At 39.3% G+C, this 23,127-nt stretch overlaps 1 protein-coding gene and 1 long non-coding RNA gene across 7 annotated transcripts in view; both read left to right on the top strand.

Annotated features, from left to right (window-relative positions):
• TRIM37 (tripartite motif containing 37) overlaps positions 1-23,127 on the top strand; it is a 148,495-nt gene that overhangs the window by 10,174 nt on the left and 115,194 nt on the right. For 2 of the 6 annotated variants that reach the window (XM_032616232.1, XM_032616236.1), the window contains exon 1: positions 21,319-21,696. The exons of 1 other annotated variant lie outside the window; for it this stretch is intronic. In XM_032616232.1, the coding sequence (XP_032472123.1) occupies positions 21,676-21,696 (21 nt within the window). In that variant the 5' untranslated portion in view covers positions 21,319-21,675. Of the gene's footprint in view, positions 1-21,261; positions 21,697-23,127 lie in introns of those variants that run through there. 3 more of the 6 variants (XM_032616235.1, XM_032616234.1, XM_032616237.1) reach the window with 3 other exon arrangements.
• On the top strand, positions 1,919-18,167 carry LOC116745484. The gene is made up of 3 exons (XR_004347438.1): positions 1,919-4,102; positions 12,043-12,219; positions 17,265-18,167. It is a non-coding gene; the product is annotated as an uncharacterized LOC116745484 (long non-coding RNA).

The following is a 23,127-nucleotide window of genomic DNA, read 5'->3' as shown; positions in this document are numbered from 1 at the left end:
TACATAAAAACAGAGTAATGAAAATAGAACTAGAGGGAAGTCACTTAGACTATTTCTTCATTTATAAAATGAGGGGTTCAGATCAGAGAATCTTCATTGTTTTTCTCTTTCTCAACATTGCATTGGCACCCTTTTTCCTTTTTTGTCCCCTGCTTAATCCACAGCCCACTGACTTCGCTAATAAGTAAATACTTCCCCTAGGTTTTATCACAAAATGTTCTGTTCAGTTCTTCAAGGAGGATAACATTCTACTCTCAAACTGTTTTTCCTCTTTTTAAAAAGTTTTAAAATTGTGGTTAAATACACATAAAATTTACCATTTTAGGCATTTAAAATGTAAAGAACTCAGCAGTATTAAGTACATTCTCATCATTGTGCAACCATCACCACCATCCATCCCCAGAACTTCATCTTTCCAAACTGAAACTCCACATGTTAAACAATAACTCCCTATTCCCTGTACCCCCTGTCTTTTAAAATCTGTTTAAAATTCTATTTGTTCTCTGAAATATTTTCCAAATAAAAGTGTGGGTATATTACTTAAAGGGGGGATGGAATTTTTTTAAAAAACCTTTTGAAAGCAGTGGTATACATATAAGTGCAGCTGTGGTGGGAAAGTGGGAAGTCCTGAATTTTAGCATTTGCCAATTTCCCTGGTGTATATATTTCCACCCTAGCCGAGTTTAAGCTATCAGCATGATGTCACTGAAAATGGAGTTGGAAAGACATGCAATAGTAGCATGTGATATATTTCTACTGTATAGATATGATAGACCTCAAGAGCATAGATAAGAGTAAAATATAGTAAAATAACTAGGAAGTTATGGTTTTTGTGTATATATTTGTTTTTAATAATTTATTTAGTTGTAAATTTAATAATTTAATTTTTAGTGATAGCTGTGTTTAACAATTGGCTTGCAAAAATTCCTAAAAATTTAGCCGGCTCCATCATGCCATTGATTGGAAGCACACTCTTTGGTATCATTTATTTATTTATTTATTTATTCATTCATTCATTCATTTATTTAGCTGTGCTGGGTCTTAGTTGCAGAACGCGGGATTTTAGTTGTGGCATGCGGGATCTTGTAGTTGTGCAACGTGGGATCTAGTTCCCTGACTAGGGATTGAACATGGGCCCCCTGCACTGGGAGCGCAGAGTGTTAACCACTGGACCACCAGGGAAGCCCCTGGTATCTTATTAAAATATAAATTACTTAAGGGAAGGAACCACTTCTTTTTGGTACTATTTGGTGATTTTAGTACGTTGTGGACCCCCAGGTATTACGTGAAGCCATAGCTGAAACCACTCTCTTGAAGAGAAGACATTGTTAAATGGACTGTGGGATTATACTAGATAAATTTAAGCAGAACTAAAATATCAAGTTAAAAAACATTGGGCTTCCCTGGTGGCGCAGTGGTTGAGAGTCCGCCTGCCGATGCAGGGGACACGGGTTCGTTCCCTGGTCAGGAGGATCCCACATGCCGCGGAGTGGCTGGGTCTGTGAGCCATGGCCGCTGAGCCTGTGTCCGGAGCCTGTGCTCCGCAACGGGAGAGGCCACAACAGTGAGAGGCCCGCATACCGCAAACAAACAAACAAACAAACAAAAATATATAGGCTTGGGACTTCCCTGGTGGCACAGTGGTTAAGAATCCGCCTGCCAATGCAGGGGACATGGGTTCGAGCCCTGGTCCTGGAAGATCCCACATGCCGCGGAGCAACTAAGCCCGTGTGCCACAACTACTGAGCCTGCGCTCTAGAGCTGGTGAGGCACAACTACTTAGCCTGTGTGCCACAACTACTGAAGCCTGCTGCGCCTAGAGCCGGTGCTCCAAAACAAGAGAAGCCACCGCAATGAGACACCCGCGCACCACAACGAAGAGTAGCCCCCGCTCAGCGCAGCTAGAGAAAGCCCACGCGCAACGAAGACCCAACACAGCCAAAAATAAATAAATTAATTAAAAAAAACAAAAACATATGCTTAAGAATATCTGTTCCATAAACAAGGGCTCCTAGAATAGAGATTCTATTTTAAGGTAACCGTGGAGCAACAAATCCCATAATCCTAAGAATTTTGTGGTAACTTAATAAGTTTTAAAAACTTTTATTTAAAATTATGCTTTAGCATGTTATACAGGCCTTGAATTATACATAAAGCTACAGAATTGTGGTCTACTTCAATAATTAAAACAAATCAGGTCTTCAATGTGTATAGAGCCTTTGCTTTATTTGATTTGTTCTACCCCATCCCCTCCCCCTACTTTCCATCCACGTGTCATACAGGTTAGTGTACTTTTCTATATAAAGGAAAAGATAATTCTTGAGCATATTTTAATGTGGGAATTATGCCAACAGGAATTTCTTTATATATACACACATACATATATAGTAATTACTAATATGCTTAAAGAAGTCTAATTATTGATAGATTTAATCGTGGCAGCTAATAGAACAAGTATATATGACAAATGAAATGCCTCCGTTTTTGGAAAACATTATAAACACTTTTTAAATAGAGAATTTCTAGATTTGTTTTTCTGGCTCATAGCAACTCCTTGCTGTTAGAGATGCAAATCAGATACTGATTATTGGAAAATTTTTAAAAACAAAGACTGACTCTTTTCTTCAATTTCTACTCTAGAAGTTTTTGGTTATAAAGATAGAACTTTATTAATTGCAAAGTTTTCCAATCAAATTTAGGCCAATGATGAGAGAAATTATTAGTGATGGAAGCTTTAGTTTATCTCTTTCTGAAATTCTGTTCAATAGTGACAGCTTCTGACTTCAGAAGCATTTTAACTTCTGAGAACCATTTTTTCTTCCTCACTCTACCTTCCAAAGTAGAATCCTTGGTTTACTTTTTGTATAATAAAAATATCTGTATACTGCTTCTCATTGGATCTGAGAACTACTTTTAACAGTTTTTGTTGGTTTATACTTTTTCCATTAAGGCTCCAAATTTTCAAGAAGCAATCTTTAGTCCAGAGCTTAAGTTGACAGAAAGGTCAGAAAGTCTTCTCAGCTGTGGCCTATGAACAGACCTTCCCTGAGGAAATCATGTTTTGCCTTTCACAGTAAACTCAAAGGATGGTGGTTGTTTCCCTGACAAATTCAAGGCAGTACATGCTTTAAGATCTAGTAAAAGATGTAGAATTCCCCCAAATTAAGAATAATTTGTAGATTATATCACATTCAGAAATAAACCACTTTTAACACCCTGATATATATCCTTCCCAACGTTTCTCTATGTACGCACAAGTATTTTACAGCCTATGGCACTTTTCTGCTTTTTCTCTCTTAGAAGTTTACTGCAGATCAAGGTCCCACGCTAGGACCCAGGTTAAATAAATTGGAGTTATTCGGATTGCTACTCCTGTATTAACGTAGCTTTTTTTTTGTGTAATTTATGACTCTTTAAGCCTTCCAGTTTTGGTCTGTGTGGCACACATTTGTAGTTCTTTGGTTATGGGGTTGCAAATTATGTTAACAGCTGGAGTATCCCTGAAAGTAAGTTTGTTCAGTGTTTTAATTTGAAACCACGTATCTTACCAGAGGTAGAAAAACTGCCTATTTGATGAGTGTTAGTAACCTTAGGGAATTCTTGAAGCCATTGCTAGTTCTTAATAGAGCATGGGTATTCTAGATCAGGGGTCCCCAACCCCCTGTTAGGAACCAGGCCGCACAGTAGGTGAGCACAGTAGGAGGTGCGCGGTGGGCGAGCGAAGCTTCATCTGCGGATCCCTTGCATTACAGCCTGAACCATCCCCTATCCCCACCCCCGCCCACTCCCCCGTCCCGTGGAAAAATCATCTTCCACAAAACCGGTCCCTGTGTCAAAAAGGTTGGGGACCAATGTTCTAGATGATGGAGGTTCTGTATACTTTTCTATTTCCATATTTTCAAAATCAGTGTATATCATATTAAAATATGTGAAAATATAAAGAAAAAAGAATACAGTATCATGTTTAGTAATACATCTTTTGGTTCATGAAATAATTATTTCTGCTGATCTTTAGTTCCAGAAGGCTGACTCTGATCTGGATTACATTCAGTACAGGCTGGAATATGAAATCAAGACTAATTATCCTGATTCAGCAGGCAAGGTAATCTGAAAAAGAAATGTCTTTTTTTTTTTTTTTTTTTTGCGGTACGCGGGCCTCTCACTGTTGTGGCCTCTCCCGTCGCGGGACACAGGCTCCGGACGCGCAGGCTCAGCGGCCACGGCTCACAGGCCCAGTCGCTCCGTGGCATGTGGGATCCTCCTGGACCGGGGCACGAACCCGTGTCCCCTGCATCGGCAGGCGGACTCTCAACCACTGCGCCACCAGGGAAGCCCAAGAAATGTCTTTTTAACAGAATATTTTATTAAAAGATTTTCTGATAGTATTTCTAATAGTAGTAGATTATAACAATTACATTATTAAATTTATAGAATCTTTTTTGTGTTGGAAACTTGGTCACAGAATATTGGAGAGATTATACCCATAGTCAAGGAAATTTGTGGCTCCTCTTTTTTTTTTTAACCCATAAATAAGAATTATTGAGTCCAGAGGTGTAAACCACTATGGAAGCCTCTGAAATTCTGAGAGAATATAGATACCTCTAGGGCAGTGGTTAAATAAGAGGGGAGAAATCCTAGCAGTGATGATATTCTCTGAGGAAGATGATGATATACTATTAAATTCGTTACATGAACTGTGATTTTTGCATAAAATTATGTACTTGGTTATTTCTAAGTTTAGGTTGATTAGAAATATTATCTGTTTATATGCCATAAATTATAACAACATGTATACACGTCTATCTATAGAGATAAAGCAGACAATTTTTAAGCATTGTCTGCTAACATTAATTTAGCACTTAAAATATTAATTTACCACTTAAATCATTAATGTTTATCTTTTATAGCATTTGCTAGCAGACAAGAAATATCATATTTTACTGTTTCTCAAAAAAGTTATACAATTAAAATTTGGGAGGAATTGAGTGGAAGTGCAAATTAAAATAACATTTTATATAAAATTGGGAAAGCATTGTGAATGTTCAGTTTTTACTGCTTTACATGAAATAATGGAATGCCAGGATTCTATGGGAGTACAGTTTTAACTGTTCTACCTCCTTAACTGACTTGACTTTTTCTTTGTCTTTTCCTCCTTTCTCTTTTACTGAAGAACAACCAGCCAATTCTGGTCCAGTGGTACCACCTCATTGACTGGCCAAAGCACTCATCTGAGTCAGTATCTTTCGAGTACCATGTGGAAAACATTTCATGTGGGGCTTCCCCTTTTCTTCCACCTTCCATCTCTCATTTTAGTTACACTTCCAGTTGTTTTTCTCTTCTACACCTTTTTTTTTAAAAACAGCTTTATTGACCTATAATTCACATACCATGAAATTCACCCTTTTAAAGTATACAGTTCAGTGCTTTTTAGTATATTTAGTTCATTGGAATTTTTAGTAATTTAGTATATTGTACAGCCATCATCACAATAAATATTTGAATATTTTCATCACCTCAAAAAGAAACCCATACCCATTAGCTGTTTCTCTCCGTTAACAACCACTTCTCCTGCCCCTGGCCAGCTCCCAACAACTACTAATCCACTTTCTGTCTCTGAAAACTCTACAGATTTGCTGTCTGAACATTTCATATAAATGGAATCATACAATATGTGGCCTTTTATGTCTGGTTTCTTTCACTTAGCTTTTTTTTTTTTAATTGACATATAGTTGATTTACAGTGTTTCAGGTGTACAGCAAAGTGATTCAGTTTTACATACACACATATATAGTTTTTCAGATTCCTTTCCATTATAGGTTATTACAAGATATTGAGTATAGTTCCCTGTGCTATACAGTAGGTCGTTGTTATCTATTTTATATACAGTAGTATATATCCGTTAATCCCAAATTTCCAATTTATCCCTCCCCCGCCTCTTCCCCTTTGGTAACCATAAGTTTGTTTCCCATGACTGTGAGTCTGTTTCTGTTTTGTAAATAAGTTCATTTGTATCATTTTTTTTTTAGATTCCACATATAACTGATATCATGATATGTCTTTCTCTTTCTGACTTCACTTAGTATGATAATCTCTAGATCCATCCATGTTGCTGCAAATGGCATTATTTCATTCTATTTTATGGATGAGTAGTATTCCATTGTATACATATACCACATCTTCTTTATCCATTCATCTGTCGATGGACATTTAGGTTGCTTTCATGTCGTGGCTATTGTAAATAGTCCTGCTATGAACATTGGGGTCCATGTATCTTTTTATTTATTATTTTTTTGTGGTTCGCGGGCCTCTCACTGCCGTGGCCTCTCCCGTTGCGGAGCACAGGCTTCTGACGCGCAGGCTCAGCGGCCATGGCTCACGGGCCCAGCAGCTCCACGGCATGTGGGATCTTCCCGGACCGGGGCACGAACCCGTGTCCCCTGCATCGGCAGGCGGACTCTCAACCACTGCGCCACCAGGGAAGCCCTTTTTTTTTTTTTTAAAGAAGATGTTGGGGGTAGGAGTTTATTAATTAATTAATTAATTTTTGCTATGTTGGGTCTTCGTTTCTGTGCGAGGGCTTTCTCCAGTTGTGGCAAGCGGGGGCCACTCTTCATCGCGGTGCGTGGGCCTCTCACTATCACGGCCTCTCTTGTTGCGGAGCACAAGGCTCCAGATGTGCAGGCTCAGTAGTTGTGGCTCACGGGCCTAGTTGCTCCGCGGCATGTGGGATCTTCCTGGACCAGGGCACGAACCCGTGTCCCCTGCATCGGCAGGCGGACTCTCAACCACTGGGGGGAAGCCCTCTTTTTTTTTTTTTTTTTAAATTAATTAATTTATTTTTGGCTGCATTGGGTTTTTGTTGCTGCATGCAGGCTTTCTTTAGTTGTGGCGAGCAGGGGCTACTCTTTGTTGCAGTGCGCGGGCTTCTCGTTGCAGTGGCTTCTCTTGTTGCAGAGGGAGCATGGGCTCTAGGCCTGTGGGCTTCAGTAGTTGTGGCACGTGGGCTTAGTTGTGGCACACGGGCTTATTGGCTCTGCGGCATGTGGGATCTTCGTGGACCAGGGCTCGAACCCGTGTCCCCCGCATTGGCAGGCGGATTCTTAACCACTGTGCCACCAGGGAAGTCCTGTAGGTTCTTTTAAATTTAGTAACACAATTAATGGCATGTTTCCTTTTGTTTCTTTCAAAAGACTTAGTTTTTTGCTCACATATTGGCTTTTCTTCTTCCTCATCACTAGCACTGTCGTAACCAGAACACTTCTTGTATATTTTTGTGAGCTACCAAAAGTGATCACCCATTTATAATAAATAAAACCCTAAAATGAATTGAAATGTTATAGGCACAAAATTAAATAAAGTGCAGAATAGTTTGCAAACACTAATAAAAGAACACGGTGGCTCCCAAGAAGCCAGTCACTCAAAACAGGCTGTGTGCACAGTAATGTTTTCCTGTGTGGTGTGGTGCTAAGTCCTAAAGTCACGTTTCCTGAGTTAATCATTGCCATCTCAATTTTACTAGACCCCGTTACTGTCACAAAACATGTAGTATGGGTAACTGACTAACTACCCTATGTTAACTCTTAGCTCTACGGCTGTTTATTCCTTACACCTTATTCACCAATTCCTTCTTTTTTCCTAGTTTGGGAGATCATCAGGATTAGTTCTTAACACATTTTTTCCCCCTATAAATTTGTATCAATATTTGGGGAATTCGTTATTCTTATGGTTTATATGTTCTCTGATCATATAAGTTCTCTGATAATTCACTACTGAGCTCCATTCTAAAGATCATTTATAATTGCCTGATCCCTTGCCATCTCACAGTTGATGTCCTCTACCCTCAAATCAATTTTCCTCCCAACCTGAAACTTTTATTTTTGTCAAATTAATTTTTATAAATAATTAGAAAAGTAACAGAAGTACATAGTTACAAATAGTAATTCCTTGTTTCACACTTTTATTTCAGCATCTTCTTGTATTTACCTCTATATTTCTAAGTAGTATGCTTGTATTGCTATTTTTCCTCTGATCTGAAATATCTACTGATTTCCTGGATACAGACTATTCTAGTTCAAATCCCAGCTCTGCATTGTGATCTTAGGCAAGTCACTTAACCTCTCTGTACTTAGTTTCCTCATCTATAAAATGGTTTATTACTGCCTACTTTGTAGGTTAAGAGAGAATAAAATTATATATATACATAATGTGTTTAGAACTGTTTGGTCCAGAATATGCGATATATTTTAGCTGTTATTATTAATAACTTCCTGTTATTGAAGATAAAGATTAAATACTTTACTATCCATAAGTATCCTCATCTTCACAATTTCTGGATATATCATTCAGTATTTGTTTATATTATTATGTCTTAGTCTGTTTTGGGGGCTGCTATAACAAAATAGTAGACTGGGTACTTTTTTTTTTTTTTTTTTGCGGTACGCGGGCCTCTCAGTGTTGTGGCCTCCCCCGTTGCAGAGCACAGGCTCTGGACGCGCAGGCCCAGCGGCCATGGCTCACGGGCCCAGCCACTCCGCGGCACGCGGGATCCTCCCAGACCGGGGCACGAACCCGTATCCCCTGCATCGGCAGGCGGACTCTCAACCACTGCGCCACCAGGGAAGCCCTGGGGCCTTCTTTTGGGTTGCAGACTTTTGGTTGTATCCTTAAATGGCAGAAGGGGAAGATCTCTCTAAGGCCTCTTCTATCAGAGCACTAATCCCATTCGTGATGGCTGTACCCTCATAACATAATCACCTCTCAAAGGTCCCACCTCTTAATTCCATCACCTTGGGGGTTAGGTTTCAACAAATGAATTTTGCAGGGACACATTCAGATCACAGTAATTATGGCTCTGCAAATATTGCTTTTATCCAAGTTGTGCAATATACTATGTTTGCTTTTCCTTTCTTACACAACTTGTTTTTCTGGAGCTAATAATTGTTTTCTTTTTTTCCCCTTCAATTTTCTTAGTTTTTCTATGCATTTATCATTAATTCAGCCTCAGACTTTTCTACCAGAACTGTTAAACTCCTGTCAACATTGTCAGACACATCACATGATCCCTAAGTTTCATTTTCTTCCACATCCCTTGTGTGCTATCTGTCCTCTTGCTCCAATCTAACCTTCGGCTCTACAGGTTTCCTGCATGGCTGGGAATTTCTTTACCATAATTTTGGTAATTCCCTTTGTTTTACTCCCTTTAGTTTGGATCATATATTTCACTCTTTGAGATGTCAGATGTTTGAAAATGTTTTTACTTAACCCTTATTTAATCCTTTAGTTGATGGATGGTTTGGTTGAGTATGGAATTCTAGATTAGAGATTATTTTCTCTTAATTTTAAAATCATGGTTTTGTGGTTTCCTAGCTTCCAGTGTTCTTGTTGAGAAATAGATGCCATTCTAATTCCTGATCAGTTGTATTTGTCTTCCTTCTTATTTTATACCTTCCATCCCCCCCCACCCCGCCCCCAAATCCTGCAGCACACCTATCTGTCTTGGAACTTTAAGAATATTTTATCTATGCTGTGACATTTTATAATTATTTTATGATTATGATACAGGTCTTTTCATTAACTGTGCTGTCACTTGGTGGGGCTCTTTAAATATGAAACACGTGAATCTAAAGTCATATCACTTTTCTTACCTATATATTCATAAGAAAAGAAATCCTCTTTTGTGGCCTTTCCCATTACTGAAATATTCGACTTCCTGAATCTATCCTCTATTTTTCTTATCTTTTCTTTCAATTTTGTCTATTTCCCCCCTCCTTTTTAGGATATTGTTTTGACTGTATTTTCCAGTTTTTCTACTGGCAATCTCTTAGAATATCTAGATACATTATGAGAAATGAAGGGTTAGGGTACAGGTCTCAGTGTCATTGGGGTGTTTACTGAGTAGATATCCCAAAAGGCATCTTAATATACAGTATTTGCCAGACTATATATTTGGTGTCATCTATATTTCTTTGCCCATATCAAACATACTATAAGTTTTCTTAACTTTTTTATGGTGTCTCTTTTGTCCTTTTCCTGCTTCTACTCTTCATGCCATAGGTCTTGGTCACTCTCTGCAGAGTTATTTTAACAGTCTTTAAGTTAGATTTTCTGTTCTTATTCATTCCTGTTAGAATCATCTTTATTTATCAATCTCCAAAGAAGAGGGGAGTAGAGGGCCACGAACTGAGCCTCTGACTATAGCCATGAGGTAGGGTCCACAAAGGAGATACTTGAAGAAGTCCCAGGGCTATTTATTATTAAAAGGCCTAGGAAATGTATTATTATAGGACCTAGAAGGTTGGTGGCAAATGGAGTAAGAAAAATGAAACTGGTTTTGAATTGCAACAGAGTCAAGAGAAGAGTTAATTTTCCCCTCAGTATAGGGAAAATTTATATATATTTGAGGTCTGTATAGAGGAAGGTATGAAAAGGTTATTGAAATATAGGAAATTTAAGGTTCTGGAGGATATGGGGAGGACACAACAATAATAGTGGTAGTGGGACTTCCCTGGTGGCACAGTGGTTGAGAATCCATCTGCCAATGCAGGGTACACGGGTTCAAGCCCTTGTCCGGGAAGATCCCACATGCCGTGGAACAACTAGGCGCATGCGCCACAGTTACTGAGCCTGCGCTCTAGAGCCCGAGAGCCACAACTACTGAGCCTGCGTGCTGCAACTACTGAAGCCCGTGTCCCTACAGCCTGTGCCTCGCAACAAGAGAAGCCACGGCAATAAGAAGCCTGCGCACCGCAACCAAGAGTAGCCCCCGCTTGCCGCACCTAGAGAAAGCTCGTGTGCAGCAAAGAAGACCGAATGCAGCCAAAAATAAATAAATAAACTAATTTATTAAAAAAAAATAGTGGTAGTGTTAGGGGCTAAGTAAGGATCAGAATGTCCATAGTGTTTTCATTTTCAGTGAAAACGCAGGAGTAGAAACTCCTAGATGGTTTCTGTCTTCTCAGTAAAGTAGTTGGGGTTAGGTCTTTTGCCAAGAAGGGGTGGATGGGAACTGGAGGGAGTGGAGAAAGTTTGGAATAGCTAGTATTGGAGGGTTTGCTAAGAAACCACCAGGGAATGAAAAGAATAACCAAGTGGCAGAAAGCACCCAGTTGAAATGTCTTTTTTGGAATAGTGGTTTATATTCCAAAATGAATTTGAAAAACTAATGTAATTTATAAATATAGTTGCTTGAGTTGGCATGCATTTTGTATAGTGAGGTCAGTGAATTGGTGCTCATACATACTTTAGCCCCATGACAGTGTATTTAAGAATTTCAGGACTTCCCTGGTGGCGCAGTAGTTAAGAATCTGCCTGCCAATGCAGGGTACACGGGTTCCAGCCCTGGTCCGGGAAGTTCCCACATGCCACGAAGCAAATAAGCCCGTGCGCCACAAATACTGAGCCTGCACTCTACAGACCATGAGCCACAACTACTGAACCAGCGCGCCTACAGCCTGTGCTCTGCAACAAGAGAAGCCACGCAATGAGAAACCCGCTTACGGCAACGAAGAGTAGCCCCGCTCTCCTCAACTAGAGAAAGCATGTGTGCAGCAATGAAGACCCAGTGCAGCCAAAAATAAATAAATTAATTAAAAAAGAATTTCATCATAAGTGGTTTCAAGTTGTCTTATTCAACAAATCAAAATAGTTCCTTAAATCACCTTCTGTATAATAACATTTAGAACTGTATTTTAGAAGTATGGTGTAATTAATTATTGTGAGCTATACATCAAATATTACATATCTAATGTGACCTTATTTGCTGTTTAATATTGCTGTTTTGTGTGTGTGTGTGTGTGTGTGTGTGTGTGTGTGTGCAGGGGAGGGGTTATTTCTGTGCCTAGGCTTTAAATTCCTTGAGAATAGGATGTAGGTCTTATACTTCTCTCTTTTTTCCTTCCTCCCATCCTCTGTCCCATAGTTGCGTATTAAATACAGTGTTCTATTAAATGGATGGTAGAATGCGCTGTATATATTTTAATTCTTAAAAGAAGCTTAATTTTTCCTTTCCAGGTTTAATATATATTAATTTTTTTCCTGATGTAGAAAAATCCTGTTACACTCTTAAAGGAATTGTCAGCAATAAAGTCTCGATATCAAACTTTGCATGCACGCTTTAAACCAATTGCTGTCGAGCATAAAGAGACTAAGAGCCGCATTTGTGCTACTTTCAATAAGACTATGACCTTGATACAAGAACTACAAAAGCAAACAGACCTGAAGGTAATGCTTTCAATTGACCAGTTGGATTTGTAGAATTTTAATTCTGAATTTCTCTTTGAAAGATAAATCCCCAGTAACTCTTATTTTGAAATTCAGCAGTTGGAACTGTTGATAGAAATGAGATTTTCCTGATTCCCTGAAGTATAATAGCTCTCATCTTCTTTATTTTATAAATTTAATTTATTTTTGGCTGTGTTGGGTCTTCTTTGCTGTGCGCGGGCTTTCTCTAGATGCGGTGAGCTGGGCTACTCTTCATTGTGGTGCGCAGGCTTATTGCAGTGGCTTCTCTTGTTGCAGAGCACGGGCTCTAGGCACCTGGGCTTCAGTAGTTATGGCACGTGGGCTTAGTTGCTCTGCAGCATGTGGGAATCTTCCTGGATCAGGGATCGAACCCGTGTCCCCTGCATTGGCAGGTGGATTCTTAGCCACTGCACCACCAGGGAAGTCTCCCTCCTTTTATTTTAAAATGAGCAGGTGGACTTGACATGGTTAATGAAGAGGTATGCTTTCTTGGATTATGTAGCCATGGCAGAAGAGAAATCTTCCTAATACTTATTAAATCTACCAGTTCTGCTGGTTCCTGTAAGAACTAGTGAGACTGAGAAATCTAGAAAGCATCTATACCAGTGACTTTTTTTTAGTTCTCCTTTTCTTCAGTTGGGTTGGTGGACTTGGGTAAGCCTGACCTTCATCCTCTTCCTCCATTCTGCACCCCCTTCTCATTTACTGTAAGGATCTCATTTAGTGTAATCCTCTATCACTGATGTGTAAAACTCTTTAGATATGTTGGAGTAGGAAAAAGAATATGAACTGCTGACCTAGGCACTGAGATCTCTAACAGCCAATTGAAGAGTTTGCTCGCATTTTCATTTACAATGCAAAGGTGAGGGCTTTTGAAAGAAAAAGTAGCCTAATGTAGTTGGAATCATAGAGTTGAATTTAATTATCTGGACAAAAGATGTCCAATAGGTTTTAATTTCTGGTGCTAACTCCAATCGGTTAACTGGTAACACCTGCTTAGAATGCTGTATTAAGGAGCTGTGTCTGGGCATGGCAAAAAAGCTATCTGCTGTGGCATGCTGCTAGGGGCAGCATACATGGTATTTATTTGCCAAGTCTGAACTAAATTATGGCTTAAGTTACTTGAATTATAGGCTTGCAGCAAGAGTAGATCTCAAAGGTTGATTACCCAGGTTAATTTGATCAAGAATTCTTTATGTTACCAATGGAGGAAAAGAGAACAGTGCCTGGGTAAAAATCGTAAAATGACACCTTAAATGTATGTGTTATGTCATGGAGAAATGAATAGTGGAAGAGGGGAGGGCAATTAAAAAGGGCACAGAGGGAACAGGGAGCAGGAATTTAAATAGTATGGGTGGCGTCACCTGCTAATAAATAAAATGCAAAAAAGATGTAATAACCTTTATAAATAAAATCAAGTCACATATTCTTCATTGTACATATGATCAGAGCTTGACAACAGAAGCACATAAACTTGTTCTAAGGAAACAAATCTTGAAGAGAGACTAAGAGTAGTTCTGGATGTATATATCAACATATATGTATAGAAATCCATGAATTTATTGAAGCACAATAAATTTGGGTAAGTAAAGAGAAAAATGAAAGAGAAAAATGATTTTTTGAATATTTACTAAAAATTGTCTCCATTAGATACAATAAATAAATGGCATATTTCTGAGATTAAAAAAGTGGTACAGAAAAGTAGTTATGATAGTGATAGGGGATGTCAAATCATTTAAATATCTATAAAAGTCTTCATTTAGTTAAAAGAAGTATCTGAAATGAGGAATAATTATATCAAAGGTAGGAAGCTAAGGGTTTTCACTTTGGATCAGATGATGACAAATAAGGAGAAATGACTGAAAGGCAGGTTATAAACCTTGAAAAAGGAGATCATATTTTAGAATCAATGATAGCCAGGTTGGGAAATGTTGAATATAGTCGGTTTTATACCCACTAGTTTAAAAATGAGATAGTAGTAGAAAATTAAGGGAAATTTTTTTTTTTTTGCGGTACGCGGGCCTCTCACTGCTGTGGCCTCTCCCGTTGCGGAGCACAGGCTCCGGACGCGCAGGCCCACCGGCCATGGCTCACGGGGCCAGCCGCTCTGCGGTGTGTGGGATCCTCCCGGATCGGGGCACGAACCCGCGTCCCCCCCATCGGCAGGCAGACTCTCAACCACTGCACCACCAGCGAAGCCCAAGAGAAAATTTTTATGATCAAAATGTGGAAGAAAAGGGAATGGCATCTATAGAGAGTTATATAACCAAAAATAGTTATATGAACCCAGAGTGTAAAGGACGTGTAAAGGAATTTCAAGTATAAAAAGAGGTATATTAGACATATGGTCAGAACTGTGAGAATAGTTAAGAAAGCCAAAGGCTAGATTGAGCTGAGGATTCTGAAAACTTCTAAAATAACCAAAAGGGCTTTTAAAATTATTTTGGGAACATGAAGAACAAGAAAGGGATCTCTACTTAGGGCAAATGGTCCTTTGTTCATAAACAAAAGAAAGCAAACAAAGTAAAACGGTTCAGTTATTATCTTGCTATGATTTTTATCAAGTTGAGTCGTTTTTCATTTGGAAGGACAGAAAATGTATATTTGAATTAAAAAAACTTGAATTGGTAATAGTAAAAAATAAATAGGGAGATAAGAACAGAAAAGGAGGTGGAAGGAAGGGAATACATATTAATTTCCTGATCTTTAGTTGCTGTTAAGACACTGAGGTTTAAATATAGTTAATTGTAAAGGTGACCATCAAAAGAAAAAAAAGGACTAAACTTGTTCCAAATAGAAGATAGCAAAACAACCCCTCCCAAACAAAAGTATAGCAATAAATAGAAAATTAAAAAGGCATTAAAGATAGAATGTATGGTATTCCATCGATGCTCTGAAACATTTGTATTAAAGAAGAAAAATTTCTACACATTTTAGACTAGTTAACTCCTGGAAAACCTCTTTGAAGTTTTATTTTATAAACAGATGGTCTGAAATCTCTCTGAATTTCAGAGATCACAATGAGAAACATGGATTCATGGAGAACAAAGTCTTGCCAGAATAATGCCATTTCCTGTTTTTGAGACAGAAGAGGGAAATTCTGTTACTATTTGAGCTGCAGTAAGGCCTATGATTGTTTTTCATTTTATCCATGTGAACATTTTGGGCAAATGATGGCTTGATAAACGAAACCAGGTGGGGTGTCCAATGGCCTCATGTGGCTATATAAATTAAAATTAAAAGTAATTAAATAAAATTAAAAATTCAGTCCTTCATCTACTGATTAGACTGTGCAGATACAGAATATTTCCAGCATCACAGCAAGTTCTATTGGACAGCGTTGCCCTAGAGCTTCTGATTCTGTAGGTATGAGGTGTTCCAGATTTGGCAGTCTCTCTAGAGATGACCTACATAGTTAAGCAGATTTGTAACTATTTGAGTGATTCTTCAGGTCCTACCTCCTATTATTTCCTCATTAACCCTATGTTTCAGCTAGCCTGTTTGTTGGTGCTCTGTGAAAGCCCCTTACAACTTGCCTTCGGCTTTTCTTTGTTTTTTAATATATAAATTTATTTACTTATTTATTTTTGGCTGCGTTGGGTTTTTGTTGCTGAGCGTGGGCTTTCTCTAGTTGCGGCGAGCAGGGGCTACTCTTCGTTGCGGTGCGCAGACTTCTCATTGCGGTGGCTTCTCTTGTTGCAGAGGGTGGGCTTCAGTAGTTGTGGCTCGTGGGCTTTAGGCGCAGGCTCAGTAGTTGTGGTGCATGGGCTTAGTTGCTCTGCGGCATGTGAAAATCTTCCCAGACCAGGGCTTGAACCCGTGTCCCCTGAATTGGCAGGCAGATTTTTAACCACTGTGCCACCAGGGAAGTCCCCTTCCCTTTTGATATTTAGTAGTCCTTCTACCTGCTTTTGTGAATTCTGTTTGCTGGTTGTTTTCTCAGCATCTGTTCTCTCTTCCTGCCTAAAAGATTACTGACTCTCTTGAGATGTGTGCCATTCCTCAGACTCAGGCCTGAGGTAAAGTTGCTGCTATCCTCAGCTTCAGGGGTTTGCCTCATTTGCAAGGGGAATGGATTTTCCTTTAACTAACATTGGTTCAGGAATAGGTTTGTAATGCAAATGACATATGAGGAGGGAAAGTCTGAAAGTAGGAAATTAGGAAGAGTTTCCCCACTGCTGAGAGAACCCTGGGAAGAGAAAGCTTTACTTCTTCTAAACATTGTGTACAGATGTGATACCTAGCACCGCTAGAGCCACTTTCCTGTCAGCTTGAGGATAAAGCCACCATCAAGGATATCAGAGCTGTTAGATGGAAAAAACTGAGTCCTTACATTGTTGAGCATAAACCAGCCCTGAAACCTGCCCTTCTTCTGTATTTATTGTGCAATGATAATACATTTTCTTATTTATCCATTTTCAAGTGTGTCTCTATTACTTGCAGATAAAAGCATCTTAATTATCCTTCAAAATTTAACCCAAATCTCTACTTCTGAAGAAACTTCCAGACTATTTTTGTTCCCACTTCTTTTTCAAAGCACTTTTAGAATATGCTGTTCAAATGTGACTTCCTTGGTTCTGTTAAATTACTGTCCTTAAATTGTTTGATTTCTTGGTCTTGTTTCTTCAATTTAATTGCAAGTTCTTTGGAAACTTAAACATCAAAGTAGCTTGTATATAGATAGCCAATATGTATTTTTTCCTTGCCTTCCTAAATTTGTGATTACATACATAGTATGAACTTATGGAAACTTTTCTTGGTGTAACAAAGCAGAAATTAATTTAGCAGTGTTTAAAGATTTTTTTAATTAAAAAAATTATTTTATTGAAGTATAGTTGATTTACAATGTGTTAATTTCTGCTCTTCAGCATAGTGATTCAGTTATATACATACATACATTCTTTTTCATATTCTTTTCCATCATGATTTATCACAGGATATTGAATATAGTTCCCTGTGGTATACAGTAGGACCTTGTTGTTTTAAGGGATTTTGAAATAAAGATTTTGTCATTTGTTTTGTAGCTGTTACCACTGACTGAAGAAGAGAAAACTGCGGCAGAGCAATTAAGAGCTCACATGTCAGACTTATGATGAAGAAGTGGACTTGCAAAAGGGAACTCTAATGGGGAAGAGATCAATTCCAGAGAGATTCAGGAAGCTGTCTTGTTAGCATTTGATGACTGTTGGTGGGGGGATGACAAAGGAGATTTGGCTTGGGTTACTGGATAGTGATGCCTTCCACGAGAGAGGGGAATACAAGAAGAAGGGCAGATATTGTACTCATAATGTTCAGCCAAAGGGATGGAATGGAAATAAAGAGATTTAAAAATATATATGCGTATACACTTAGTCTTGTAATTTCAGGCAAGTCTCAACACCATTTTGTATCTGTTTTTGTATAATCAGGATAACACAGATGTCCTGGCCTATTGTAAAAGAAAATTATGTACCACAAGTCAGTCAAATGTGAATGAACATGCTTTGGAAATTAAAGGATAGAAAAAAAATTTGTATTATGTTATATATTTGTATATAATTTTATTATTGAAAATTCTGATTGCAGATGTGGTCACATTATTGGTGAGACTGCTAATGTGTGACTTAACAGCCTCCCATAAAACCTAACTTAGTAATAAGCTGGCTTTTCTGTGACAGCCTCACTTTTATTTTTGTCCTATTCCTTCTTCCTGCTAATGTTGAGCAGCATGAGCTCTGCTTTCAAACGCTGTTTTAGATTGTCCCTGTTATACTTCAATACTACCTTTGTTCTCCTCTGGTCTATATTACTGTAATTGTTCATTCTACTGTATATGAAAGCTAAGAAACTGAAATGAGAGGATCACTGGCAACCGCTACTTGCCAGTTTGTTTTGTGTGTGCGCGCGCGTGTCAACTTCCCTATTTATTAAAAAAAAGAAAAAACTAATGGCAAGTAAATATGAAAGTAAATCATGGTATATCTATACAACAGAAGGTCAGGTTGCCAGTAAATTATTACTGTTAATGTTCTGGGAAATGTTAAAGCTATGCTAAATAGGTAAGAGGAGAAGCCGATATTGTAGCTTTGTCGTCAAGATTGAGCTTTGGACTCATACCGGATATGTAAACACAGGTTTTAAATTCTAGCTGTACGACCCTGAGCAAACCACTTGACTTGTGTGTGTCAGGATGGCTGGAAGCACAATAAGATGGTAAAGTATTAGGGTTTGATATTTAGTAGTCCTTCAATAAATATTTCTATATATGTCATAAAAACAAGGCATTGAAAGATTAGGAAAAGTGTATCAAATGTTAGTTTTACAGGTTATAGAATTATACTTTAATGTAATTTTAAAAGAATTTTTTGTTATGTTATTAACAAACTTAGAATAGCTGACAGACAGGGTTGGAAGAGTAGCTTCAGTTAAAATTGTCTTGTCTCTTCTGAATATCTGGAGAACAGAAAGTAACCCCCCCTTTTAAATTACAGATAAATAAGTCACACCTTAGTAACAGATAATATTTTTCTTCAGTACTCAGGCAATTAATATTGAGGAAGTTCCTGTCATGTATGGCTCTGGGATGTGATGGTGATGGTGATATTGAAAAATGGTGGTTATCATGAAGAGGTCTTAACAAGGTACTGGTGTTAAAGGGTTTTGCTTTCAATCAGAAAAAAAACTAGATTGTACTGTTTTTCCTCTATGACTTACTTCACAAGTTACCTTCTAAATGTTGGTTCTTCCCCTCATCCCTCTTAAAATTGCTCTTGTTTATATATTCATTTATTTCCCAAGGTTCATTTATTGCCCTTTTGGGGAATGATTCCCAAGTATAACTTATTTCACTAGACCTAGATCCAAATTTCCAATAAAAACCTCTACCTGAATATTCAAATTGAACATGTCCAGAATACTTAACAGATTTTCTTATTTTGTTAACAGCAACTATTCTGTTAGCTGCAATTAAAGTTTGCATCCCTTTATCTTCTTCGTTAATAAAATCTATAATTCTATAATCTATAATTCTTTGAAATCTATAATTCTTTGAAATGTTTGTTGTATCCAACCTTCACTTTACCTTCACTCTTACTACCTAATTTAGACCTTTTTTATTTCTCATCTGGATAATTGTTTTCTCCTATGTGACTACTGTTTTTATGTCTTAAGTTGTGATACAAATTAATTTTAATTAGGTTGTATTTTAAACACAACTTTAATTTTAAGAAATTAAAAAAATATAAGTATGCTTATTCTCCCAAATAACTGCAACTTTTTCAGATGTTTCTACACGTATACAAATTAAAAAACATTTTAAACAAAAATAGGCTGATACCATATACTGTACTGCAGCTGCACCCTTTTTTTATCTTAAAAATATCTTTGGTATCTTCATATCATTCTTTTGAACAGCTGTATATATAAATTTACCATAAGTTTTACCAGTTCCTCTTTTATAGGCGTTTAAGCTGTATAATACACAAGTTAGGAGATTTGGAGGGTGGGTAAAGGAGGACGGCAAGGTCAGCCTTTCCTTAAGGAATTCTCATAGAGCACATGACAGTTTTCTCAACAACACACAGCAGTTTAGCATCCTGCCAACTAAATTCCTTTTTTGCTTAAGTTAGCCAGAATCTGACTTAGTGCTTGCAAGCAATGACCCCTAATTAGTTGTACGGGTTTTCTAATTTTCCACTGTTATAAACTATTGCAATAAATCTTTAAACATTTTGGGGCTCTTGGGCAAATATATCTATTAGTACAAGAACCTATTTTAATATTTATCATACATTGTAATTTTACCTATTTGCTTTCTGCTATGCTGGGTTGCAAAGACCACTTCTCATTACCCTTTGAGTCCCAAGTAGTATAGTACCGTGTTTCACAAGTAACTTTTTAAATTGGGGTAAAATTCACATACCATAAAATTAACCACTTGCCATTATTAAAATGTACAACTGAGGGCATTTTAGTATAAAAGATGTGCAACTGTCACCTCTATGTAGTTCCAAGACCATAAATAATTTTTGCTGAAAGAATTTTTTCAGGCACAATTATTCCTAAATTATATCTTTGTACATGGCTCATGTAGTTAAAAAAAATTGTTATGCCCACTACTTATAAGAAAGTCCAAATGCTTTGATAGTTAAGAAATTCTTCCTAGATAATTGTTGATTCTCTTCAGGTGCATTCACTTTCGGTTAAGTGTAACAGTTGTTTGCAATAAACTGGAAAGGAAAAATTAAACTCAAGAATTTGATGTACATCCTTTGCCTCACACCTTAAATTTCTGCAATCTTTAAACATTTCTTACGCTACAAAACTGTAGAAAGCAGACGCCAATATGGGAAAGCTGAATACAGCTGATACTCTTGCACTTTCCACAGTCTCATGGCGATAGCTCACCTCGAGCCCCAAGCAATGCAGGGCGAGTGTGGTTGGGTGTGGGTCTGACGTCTACACCGTCCGTGGTCCCGTCCTCCCACTCCCGACTCTGAAATTACCGCTCTAGGCTTCACAATCTGGAGCTTTGCTTCCGTACGTGGGGCGGAAGTCTTAAAAACCTGAGAATCTGGGCTTGCTCCCCGAGAAAGAAGCACTAGCCACGAATCCTCTGTACCACAGTTTCTCAAGGTGCGGGCCACAAGCCACCTGCAGCCAAATCACCGACAGAATTTGTTGAAAACGACTTCGTGGAGCCCCACCCTAGAATCACGGAGTCCGAATACCTAGGGGTGTGGCTCCGGAGTCTGCATTTCCCACAAACCCTCCAGGTGGCTCCAGCCTTTGGCGCGCGAAAGTTTGAGAAGGGTAGAGCGCCGCCCCTCCCCTGAGGGAGACGGGGCGCGGTCAAGCGCCGCGCCCTCCTCCGCCTGCGCTAACACGGGCCGAAGGCACGCAACCCTGCAGCAGCCAGCGGCCAAATCTCGTGTGCTCCCCTGCACCGCGGGAACTAGGCGCCCGCCGCTGGTCCGCTCCCTTAGCGCTGCGGCCTGTGCGCATGCGTGCACGCGGGCCGCGCCTTTTCTCACACCACACCTTCCGCTACCCTGGTTACCGTTGGTGTTTGCGAATTCCCAGCGGCAACTGAGTCGCGGAAGACCAGCGCCGCCGGGCTTCAGCTGCGGTTTGATAGGCGCGCGCCCGCGTCACGTGGGCAAGGCTCCTGCTCGGTCGCTGGCGGGCCGCTCAGCCGGGAGGAAAGAAGCTTGTGGCTACCGCTCACCCTCCCACTGCGCCCTAGGGCTGGCGCGCGGATAAAAATGGCGAAGTGTGGGTAGTTGGCGCCGAGCCCGAAGCGATGGGGCACGCAGGTGGGGCGGTGGTCGGAGACCTCTGATGTAGGCGCCCGGCTGTTCTCCGCGGCGATTTGACTTGGTGACCTCAGGCCGGCGCCTAACAGGTCAGACCACGGACTCCGCGGGTCGCCGAGCGCCCCGCCGAGAGCCGGAGGCAATGGATGAACAGAGCGTGGAGGTGAGGGGGCTTGAGGAAGGTGGTGCTTAGTCTCCCTCGCCACCCGCTGAGCGTTCTTTATTCGAGGCGCTTTGCCCTAGTCCACCCTCTCGTAGGGCGCCTTGCCCTAGTACCCCCACCCCGCCGCTGCCTTTGTGGAGGGGGCTGGCCCAGTGCAGAGGACGCCGTGCTCGTTCTGCAGCCCTCCGGCTGCCCTGTGCTCTGACCCGCAGTCAGGTGGTGCGTATCCTGGCGTTTTCAGGATGTCTTGGCACGGGTACTCATCCCCACAGGGTTTCTGCAAACTACAGCCTGTGCAGAGCAGAACTGCAGATTCTTTAGACGGACGTGCGCTGCGACTCGCCATGAGTTCTTACGAGTTTTTGCGCGGATCCAAATCTCCCTCCGAATGGATAATCATTCCCTCCCAGCGGTACATTTTGTAGACATCTGCCCTTCCTAGACTGATTGAGGATATAATTTTACTATCCTGTTTGACTGTAGTTTTCCAGAGCAACCTATTCTTTTTATATATGACTCTTGTAAACGATGATTTCAAACGTTTGGGGTATTTACGTTAATGCTAGGAACTTAAAAAAGATTGCTTATTGGACATAATTGTATAATAATAATAATTGTCAAGACTTGAACCTTGCAATTACTAAAATACTAAATCCTTGATAAGGAACAGCTATATTACCTGGGCACTCCACTTGAAACTAGTTCATCCAATGGTCGTATTGTCCCCCGCCGTACCCCCCATCCCCCAACGTCTGCATCTCACAGATTCTTTCTGGTCCTGCAGAGTCATGGTTAGACTCGTGAGTAATTTTCTCCTTAATTCCTCATGTAAAAGTATTATAAAAGTTTTGTAACCTTACCTTGGTTTTAGAAGAGTTTAATTCCTCTGGAATGGAGTAAAAATAAATGTGAGTACTGTAAAAATAAACTTAAAATATATAATAACCTACATTTAATTATATCTGTTTTCTTGTCAGATACTTCCTAAATGGATTCATGGATTCATGGCTGGCAAAGATAATACTGCTTCTTCTGTTTACGTATTATTTTTCTTCCCAAAGCCTTCATAGAGCTACCACCAAAATTCTCCATACGGACAGAATTTCGGGCTCAAATAAGTAGCTAGTTGGTTGCAGCAGCATGGCAGAAATTCAGAGCAGAAATTCAGATTTCTGGATTCTGAATTACATTGTTTCTCTCTTGATCAAAGTATGCTGCCATTAATGTATCTTTTTATACTTAAATTATAAAAGCAGTGCATCCCCCTTGGGGAAATTGAAGAAAAAGTCACAAGTTCATAGTGTTCATACAGTCATAGTTTGCCTTTTTTTTCCTTACTGTTACACATCATAAGGGTTTTTTTTGATCATTAAACAATTCAAAAATATTTCTGTGATTATCATAGTCTACGTTAACTCCTGTAACTTAGTA

This window comes from Phocoena sinus, chromosome 20, assembly GCF_008692025.1.
Source record: "Phocoena sinus isolate mPhoSin1 chromosome 20, mPhoSin1.pri, whole genome shotgun sequence".
Taxonomy (NCBI): Eukaryota; Metazoa; Chordata; class Mammalia; order Artiodactyla; family Phocoenidae; genus Phocoena; species Phocoena sinus.
Note: the sequence above shows the minus strand (reverse complement) of the source record. Positions and strands in the feature narration are given on the sequence as shown.